At 37.5% G+C, this 9,878-nt stretch overlaps 1 protein-coding gene across 1 annotated transcript; it reads right to left on the reverse strand.

Moving 5' to 3' along the window:
- Positions 1-2,247: 2,247 nt before the first annotated feature.
- On the reverse strand, positions 2,248-7,174 carry seta (SET nuclear proto-oncogene a). The gene is made up of 8 exons (XM_063489412.2): positions 6,904-7,174; positions 5,746-5,803; positions 4,866-5,008; positions 4,626-4,729; positions 4,386-4,499; positions 3,574-3,744; positions 3,326-3,457; positions 2,248-3,229 (listed from the first exon to the last, which is right to left on the reverse strand). The coding sequence occupies exons 1-8, from the start codon at positions 6,974-6,976 to the stop codon at positions 3,206-3,208; spliced, it is 819 nt and encodes a 272-aa protein (XP_063345482.1). The 5' UTR covers positions 6,977-7,174; the 3' UTR covers positions 2,248-3,205.
- Between the last annotated feature and the right edge of the window lie 2,704 nt (positions 7,175-9,878).

Below are 9,878 nucleotides of genomic sequence, written 5' to 3' on the forward strand. Positions count from 1 at the left end.
TGATTCTCGCTCCATGCGCCGTGTCGGCTAAAAACAAAGCTGCTAAGAGTTTCAGTAGCTTAGCTTGTGGTTAGCCTTCCATGTGCGCGTGGCTGTTAACAAACATGCTGGGGCAATTAACGGTGCAGTATGTTTTCTTTATGCTCCTGTTTTACCCCAGTGCCCACAAGCTCGGTGAAGGGTGTGTTGCGGCTGCTGCAGCGGAGGCACAGGACCGAGGAGCTAGCAGCACGGACACCCTGATCCTGTGCAGGGCTTGCGGACACGAGTTAGCACTCGGGACGGACATCCGCTCCGTGCCTAGCCGGCTGGCGCTCTCCAGCCGCAACGACACGCTGCTCGGGGGTCGAAGGGTTAACGTTCAGCTGTTTGAAAACCCCCACGGACACCGGTTTGAGGTGATCACGTTCAGAAAAGCCGACGTTACTCAGCACTGGCCGGCAGACAAGCGCTTCTCCTGGTTCCCGGGGTTCTCCTGGACCGTGGCCAGCTGTCCCAGGTGTAACACTCACCTAGGTGGGTAAACCTACACATCAGGGTTATTACAGTTAACTAAACTCATGTGTGAGAAAGCTAAATCGAAACGTCGATCTACTGTTAAAATAAACTTAACACACATCTAAAACCTTCTCGGAAACGTTGAACCTAACTCGAAAAAATATTTTGGTATCTTTCCATCTGGCTAAAATATGTTTAAAACGTTTATAATTTTGTTCAGTGTAAAACATAAAATAAAGAAGTATGTTTTAGTTATTTTTATAACCAACATGATGTCTTTAAAACACTTTGAATTGACCTATTTATGTTTGATAAATATTTATTAATCAATATTTATTTTTTAGCTCATTATTATCATTATTTAGCAAAGTCTTGTTTTTATTAACTCAAATCTTCTTTCATAGGTAATTTTAGTTTTTCCTTTAGTTTTATTTCACTAAAAAGTTTGGTTAGCTTTCAAATACAATGTACCGGGAAAAATAGTTAGTTTTAATCTGTCATCATAATCCGCCTTAAAACGCTTTGGTGCAGTTTTTGCTGAGATTAAATATTGTGTTTACATTAATCTACTAGTTTAATATTAAAATGTTTATTGAGATTTTCATGTTCTGAAAATTACACTGCTGACAAAAGTGCTTTTTGTTATAATAATAATGAAAACCAGCACTGAAACTAAAGTAAAAATAAAAACTCAAATAAATTAGGAATAAACAACTATAATAACTCTGGTTTACATGTTTATATTTTGGTTGCATATTTTTGTGCTTTACAGTTTTAACATAAAGTCATATAAACAAGTTAATCCAATATGTTTAAACTGTATATTAGTAGTAAAACCTTATCTAAACAGATGAAAAATTGTTTGCAACCTGTCAAACTATTTCCTTTCTGCGTATCCTTGATAATCTTCTTGACATTTTGAATGACCCGTTTATGAATGTTTTATTATGCCCCAAAATGAGCGACTGAGCCATTAACGCACCAAAACAAACAAAAAAAAGTTTTCCAGGGGCAGAGCAGAGGGTAGTTTTCCCATAGACTTGTAAAGGACCAGAAGTCCCGTTGCGGCCACAAGATTTTCCCCCTGGTGGCCTTTGAAAAGAATGCAGGTTTAAGGCACCTGCGTCCTCGTGTTATACCATCTGTGCCACAATCTGAAACATGAATTTGATCCCTTAGACTGCAACTCAGTCACATATAGAGCCCTACCTGCCCACAACTTTAGAGATATCTGATTAGACCTTCTTTTAAATACAGATGCTTGTTTTAAACAAATTTATATAGGTTAGATGTTTTCTTAGATACTCACCCCTTACTTTTTAAAGGTATGGTTGACTGCATTTGTGTGTAATGAATATTGGGACATGCACATTTCTTTCAAGTGAGTTTTTTTTTTATCCAAACTAAAGTACTTGAAGTTATTAAATACAGATCTGGAAAATAGTTCATTTTTAAGTCAGGATTTAGTACATCTGAATTCAGGGTTTTATGATTAACCTGCACTGACATGTATCCCACTTCTCTGAAACACCTGAACAAGTTGCATCTTGCTTTCAGGTAACTGATTTTGTCACTTTTCTCTAGGTTGGGCCTTCCAGCCAAGTGACTGGCCTGACAGGATAACAAAAACCAATTTCAAGGAATCGGAGCACACCTTCTTGGCTTTAATCACCCATCGCCTACTAACAGAGGACTTTGCTTCAAGCCTGCTTATGACTCCAAAATCCTTCTCCAGCTGACAGACTTTACAAGTAGTTAACCCTGGTGCCTTTGCCACTACCTGAATTATATTTTCTTAAATTTGAATGCACCCACACATGTATACACAGTAAGTTTTATTATTGTAACAAAGCAAGTTGTACACCTCAAATTTAAAACAATTTCTTCCCCCCCCACCCCAAGCGAAAAAAGGAAAAGGGTGATTAAATGTAAATTCTGAGATAACAGGTCCATTTTTTAAACCCATGAAGCAGTGGGGGGCAAAATTTACAAGCTTGTTTTTTTTTCCATTTTGTTCTTTATTAAAAATGTCATTTCAAATCTCATGGATATCTGTAAAACAATACAATGAAAAAAAAAAGTCCCATAGAAATGGTGTCAAAATAACCACTCTCCCCAATATCCAACATACTCCTGCCCCACCCTGCCCTCCCTCTAAACATTACAAGTCAAAGGAATGAGCTGGTACTCATTAAGCACGTAGGGGAAAATAAGTTTTAAGGGTTCAACATCCCAAATGAAGAAAAAAAATAAAATAAAATTTAAAAAAAAAAAAAAAAAAAAAAAAAAAAAAAGGAAAGAAAATATTGAGAGGTCTGCTAGCGCTAGGTCACTACACCATGGCTTTAATCAATTTACCACACAACCTTGAACAGAAGAACTTCTGTGTGAATAGTCTTCAAATCTACTTAGGATGCCGTGCTGATTCTATTTTTTAGACATTTTTATTATCATTTTTAGATGACTTGAGGGGGATGGTACTCAAAATTCAGGGCAAAGTGCCATTCGCCTTAGATGAGTCGAGGGATAACAAAACATGGCACCAACAAGTGAAAGAGGCTTCAGAATGGAAAATGAAGCACACACGGATTAAAAAAAAAAAAAAAAAAAAGTAACAAAAAATAAAATAAAACCTTTGCTCCCGAACATGAGTGGAAAAACTGAACAGGGAATAGAAGGTTGAGGGTCTTGGTAAATGGTGGTTTTCTTAGTCATCTTCTCCCTCGTCGTCCTGAAAGAGCGAGACATCACGCAGTTAGCAAGTGAAGAGGGAGGGGAGGTGACCCCGCACCACTCACATCAATTTTCTCAGCTTTTAGTAGATTACCTCTCCATCTTCTCCATCATCCTCTTCATCTTCCTCACCATCTTCATCTCCTTCCTCATCAATGTCCTCCAGACCCTCCTCATCCTCTTCATCTTCCTCACCTTCACCCTCTTCATCCTCCATATCAGGAACCTAGAGATGAGGAAATCTTAAACATTTTCTTGCTCTGGTTCTTACATTTTTATCATTTCATGGATTGATGAAAGATGTGACAACACTGTAATACAGACTAAACATCATAAACATACCAGGTAGTACTGCAGAGGGTTTGGCCAGATGTCATCCTTGATGACCTCCCCGAGCTCATCAGCGCCCGCGTCGGCATGATCAGTGAACCAAGTGAAGAAGCTCTCTGGTTCTTCGTGTTGCCTCTTCCTTCCTGCTTTGTTCTGTGTCTGGCTGGAGCGCTTGGTCAGGTCCTAAAAACAGACATCAGGAGTTACCAAATAGTTTGTGACTGTTACAGGAAAAAAAAAATCTCAGCACATCACATTTAACCCTCTCAAGGCAGGCGTTGCAGATTTGCAACAGTTTACAACTAACAACCTGATTACCCCACATACATATTTTATGAGGGTTTTTTTTGATAATTTTCCCCGAATATCAGATTTCTCCTGTAACTAAAACTTAACTTGAGCCTGAGAGGGTTAAAACTAACAATGTGAGATATAAAAGTCATAAACTCACTACAATTCTGAATAAAATCTATAAACTGTAGATTTAATAGCTCTGGGTCATGAAACTAGAGTAGTCTTTAACCTGCATTACTTCTAAATGCCAGCAGAGGGCAACTCCTTTTGGTTGTATATCTGGGAAAATGATCACATTTCTGACTTATCTCTGGTCTCAGTAAACACCTCACTGATGAGTCTATGGTCCCAGTTGTAGGTTTAAAGTCTTATCCAAAACAAAAAATTAACTTCATTATGTCAAACAGGAGTACTGTCAATCATGATTATTTAATCAATGAGCTTGCTCCAATTTGGCACTGATAAACATGATAGGTCAAAGTGGTGATCCACCCATTTACTTTGGTTCACAAACTGAAAGCTGTGCATACCTTTCCTGATTTCCATTTGATTTCTGTTGACTTTGAAGATGGGTCTCCGCTCTCATTCAGATGGAACTCTTTGGAAAGAACTTTGTTTTCGAAGTACGGATTTTCATCGAAATACTAAAAAAAGGAAAAAGAAAAATTAAAAATGCACCCAGGTAAGAAAACTCGCAAATAAAGGAAAAAATAACTTTTTTTTTTTTTAAAAGATCACTAAAGTGTTACGTGAAACCATTAAACACTTACAAAATCTATTCTGTAGCCTGACTTGATGTCTTCAAACTCTGTCACCTCCACTCGGCTCAGGTAATGAAGCGCTTCCTCATCTTCCTCCCCCAGTAGGGCTGATACTGTAGGAAAAACAACATATGGATATACAGATTTAAAACTCGATTCACTGTCCACATCACTCACACTTGGCATTGTGATGCCTTTTTTAAATATAGACAAATTAGAGTAATAAAATTTCTGAGATTATCTGCTTACCCTGTGGATGGTTGACAAATGTGGTGACCCAGAAGTTGGGGATTTTGGCGATCAGTTCTGACCTCTTTTGAAAGAATGGCTGACGGAGTTTGTTGTATTTCTGTTCTACTTTGAGGATCTCCTCACTTGCTTGCTCATTCAACCTGAACAAGAAAAAGAAGTTTAAAATTTGCACAATCCAGGTAACCAAGTGTAATGTCATCATATAGATAAATGCTATATTTATTCACATATGCGTGTCCAACAGTGGACAGTGTTGTGCCCAAACTTTATTTTCATTTTGGATTTATTGATTATTTAAAAAGGGTTTATGCTTTCAATTTACCTTTTGGAACATGATCCAATTTAGCTCAATTCACATTCATTCAAGTTGTACTTAAAATTGAAGGAAAACCATTAAATTTAAAAGAAAGGTTTCATTTTTCTTCAAGTTTAATAGATCCACAACTTTTATAAAGCCCAAACTCTGCCTTACACCAAAACAATTAATTTACATTTCGACTTATGCCTATTAAATTCCTCACTGAATTAAATTTAGATGTTTAATCATATTTAATTGATATTTTACTTTATGCTCTTGTGTCATTTTCACCACAATGAACAATGCTGCCTTGCATTTCAATTTATTCAACCCTTCCACTTTAAGCTATGTCATATTTAATATTCTGGCTGTCTTAACACTATAATAACTTCATCTTTTGGACCAATAAAAGTGCATCTTAATGCAGTTCAGTGATTATGCAGGTTTCCAGATTGCAGCATGTTAATTTAGCGACATAGTTCCTCTTTTCATCAAAGCATGTAGCAAACATCCCCGAGATTTCTACAAGGCAGAAAATCTACCCCTATAAGGAAACGTTTAGCTTAAAATGTTTATTACCTGTCAATTTCATTTTGAACTTCATCAATGTGTTCAATAGCTTCTTGCTGCTCTTTCTCTGTGGGAAACAAAAAAATTGTTAAAAGATTATTATATGCAAATTACACACAGCAACAGTCAAGTAGGACCTCGATTATTCATTTATTAATTTTTTTTTGCTTTTAGTCAGTCCTTCATACAAACTTATTTTACAGAGAAACTAAGTTTGCCATTATCTGAAAATCCTTTTTACACCAAATGTAATTTTATACCGACACCTACCGGAGCACAAATAAAACCCAACTTAATTCTGCGTTAGTACAGTGTAAGTAAAGATATATGGCTGATTAAATCCCCCGGAGGTTAAGGTAAGGTAAGCGGCCAATAGCTGCAGCTCTAGCGGCTCAGACACTCACCGTTTCCTGCCGGCTGCTACCTATAAGGCCGCGTGGTTTAAATGTGGGACATCTGAGTGCACACACACACACAGAGCCGCGATAACATGAGGGACCAAAACCGGGGACAGATGCCAGAATACCCCCCATTACTGTGAAACCGTCCCCCATACAGTAGAAATCCTGTGTGTTTTCGTCCACATAAAATAATTATCCGGTTCACCTGACTGCGTGACCAGTTGATTTAAATGCATCTTTAGCGGTAACAAAACACAGCGTCGTCAGCTAGCATTAGATAACGTTACAACAACAACACACAGGTTGGCTAACTGCTAAGTGAAACGGCCAACTTTAACCCTTTTAAAACAAAAAATAATTAGCTGCAACCCTTTATCGGATAGTGTGAAGTGATTTTACTCCCAAACACAGAAAAATGTTCTTCCAAGATCACGCACGGACACTCAGTTAGGAGCCTTCGACATCACTGGCCACGCTGATGATGCTAAATTAAGGAGCTAACATGGCCTCTCAGCACCGGTCTGAACTGAACAACAGAAGGCAGGAGCAGCGGCATGTTAGCTGCGGAGCTAGCCACCGTTAGCGCAGCGCGAATACACGCAGCAACCGCCGTGGCCAGCCGTGAAGAAGCTCCCGTGGCGTGATGCAAAAATCAAAGCAGTGCACAAAATAATTAGCAAGAATAATGCACCAAGTGGCAATGCAAAAATATGTTAAGAGAAGAAAGTGAAAATGGCGGTGAACAGGAGGCCGCCATTCCCCTTACCGGAGGTCTCATCCGCTCCGTCATGGTTTGAGTTCAGCTCCTTTTTACTCACTTTTGCCGCCGAGGCCGACATGTTTTCGCAAGCTGGGGTAACTTACAGACGTCTGAGAGAATATCTGGTAGCTTTGAATCCGGTTTCTCCTTGAACAGGAGAACGTTTATTCGGCGTAAAGTTCAGCGTGCAGAAGCCAACAACGTGCTGCTTTCCACACAATGTAGCTGCCGATGAGCGAGGAAGTCAGAGCAAGCGCCGCTCACGCGCTCCTTTCATTACGAACGCGCCTCGCCGAATGGAGAAGACCAGCTCCGCCTCTCAAAATAGGTCTTACTACTTGGCTCCAATTTGCTGGTTTACCGCCGTCTCTTCTCTTAAAATAACACCAGAAATGAGCAAAACCTGCAATTATCACTTTTATTAATGTCATATTCGATTATGAAATTAACTTGCTGTAATATGTTAGATTTACTCAGGCCAGGCCGAAGCTGCCGACTCACACTTGCGCACTTAAAAAAAAGCTGAATGTCAGTTGGAAGAGCCTCATTCTGGTGGTCAGTGCTAATTAGCTGTTAGGAACGGTTTGACTCCAGCTCAATTGTTTTATTTAGTTATGAATACTAAATATATTTTGGTTGAGGTTATGGCCAGAAGGTTGCTTAGTTCTCCACTGTCTTTGTAAACGAATGTATGATAACATATTTGTATTTGCTGGTTTAGTAAGGAAAAAGACAAGCTAGTGGAAGTGTAACTGCATAATTACACGTCTTAGGTCCCTATTTGCTCATCTACTGCCATCTGTTCGCTTCAAATACCAACAAAAAAAAAAAAAAAAATATATATATATATATATATATATATATATATGTGTGTGTGTGTGTGTGTGTGTGTGTGTGTGTGTAATTTCAGATTATCAAATTAACCGGTCATTTGTTATATGTACTCCAGCCAGTGCTAAGCTTCTAACTTAAAGCTAACTGTAAGTTGGAAAATGGAACCCCTTACTGGTGATCTGTGTTAATTAACTGTTAGGAATGGTTTTGACTCTAGCGCCATTTATTTTGTTAAATTTGGATGTGAATAGAGAATATATTTTAGTTAAGGTTATGCCCGGGAGCTTGATTAGTTTCCCACTGTGTTTACAAATGAAGCTATGATAAAATATATTTGTATTTGCAGTTTTGGCAAGGGGGGAAATAAAATCAAGGTAGTGGATGTCTAAGAGCCTAAGTAAGTAAGTAAGTAAGGTCCCTATTTACTGATCTACTGCCATCTGTTCGCTTTGAATCCCAACCAAATAAAAGTGTAAAAAACAAAAACGAATAATAGCTTAATAATATCATATTTGATCATCAAATTAACTAGTCATCTGTTATATTTACTCAGGCTACGGTTAAGCAAACTTAAAATAAAGCTGTAAGTTGGAAGAAGGAGCTAGTCTGTGCTAATTAGTATTAGAAAATTAGCTACATTTTTAAAATTTAAATTGGAATAAGGATGATATTTTATTAAGGCTATGTCCAGTATCTTGCTTAGTTATCCACCACGTTTATAAACAAATCTATGATTAAAATGTATTTACTTGTTTAATAAGGAAACATTAAAGCTGGTAGCGGTGTACCACACCTATTAGTGTGGTTCCCAATTTGCTGGTTTACCGCCGTCTCTTCTTCTTCTGAGCTATTTTTTGTAAATTTTTAATTTGATAAGAATAAAGAAGATACTTTAGGTAAGGTTATGTCCAGTAGCTTTCTTAGTTATTCACTTTACCTATAGACAAAGCTATTAAAAAATAAGGTTTCCATTTGCAAGTTTAAAGAGTTGATAAACAATGTACCATGTGTAACAGCCTGATTACAACACGTGTATGGTCCCAAATTGCTCATTTATTGCCATCTCCTCTACAGATCACACCGCAAATGAACAAAAACCTCTAAAGAATTAATTGTGGTCATCAATTAGGTTTATTACATCTGAATGGAAGTACATTCTTGTATTCTTGTTAGTTATACCCAAAGTAATTTTGTGATTTACATATAAATCTTACATTGTAGTGAAGGTTTTGTCAAGTAACTGTTGTAGTCTTCACTGTATAAGCAGGGTTTAAGACTACAAATACGTTTGGTATGCATGCCAAAACGTGGCTGTCTGCCAGAAAGTTATTGCCAATGTTTCTGTTTGTTATTTATGCCTAATACCTTTACTGATATGGGTAAATAGACTGTAGTCAACAGGATTTATGAAGGCTTTACTTATAAAATGAAGAAATTACCTGTTTTGCAAGTATATTTAATACAGAGTTATTGTACCTTCTATTGTTCTACATTATAATCAATCCAGTCCTTTTTGGCTACTTTACATACCTTTTTAGAACTGCTATTTTATAACTTTGTGGCGCACTCTTGGACAGATCTCTTTTGGAAAATACATTTTTAATGTAATTGACATATTATACTTGGATAAATAAGGCATATGAAATAGTTACTTTGCCAAAAACCTACCTTTTGATAGGAATGTTCTTTCTGGCTCAGAATGACTCATTATAATTCATGATATTCATATGTTGGACAAATTATAGGCCAACAAATCTTTTACAGCACTTTAAATACTCACAATCTTTTTTTTTGTTGCAAAATACTAGAAATCACCTTTTGAGATGTCACCATTTTAATGAGACAATTTCAAGCTGGTGGATGTGTAGCAGCCTAATTAGGGCAAGTGTGATGGATTGTCTGTTCAAGTGTGTCATTGTGTAGCTACATTAATTGCTTTCAATTTGACAGGCAGTAAAGTGGGAGACCACAAACACAGAGCTGTCATGCGTGACTGTTAACATCCACACTGTCAGTAAAAAAACAGCCAGACAGGCTACATCATTATATCCAGGAACTGATTTCCCCCCTGCTGCTATCAGTGTAGTTATTTAAGTCTCTCATCTCATTCTTGTTAGAGTAGGTTAAACAAATCTCCTAAGCACTGC

Source organism: Pelmatolapia mariae, linkage group LG12 (assembly GCF_036321145.2).
Source record: "Pelmatolapia mariae isolate MD_Pm_ZW linkage group LG12, Pm_UMD_F_2, whole genome shotgun sequence".
Lineage (NCBI taxonomy): Eukaryota > Metazoa > Chordata > Actinopteri > Cichliformes > Cichlidae > Pelmatolapia > Pelmatolapia mariae.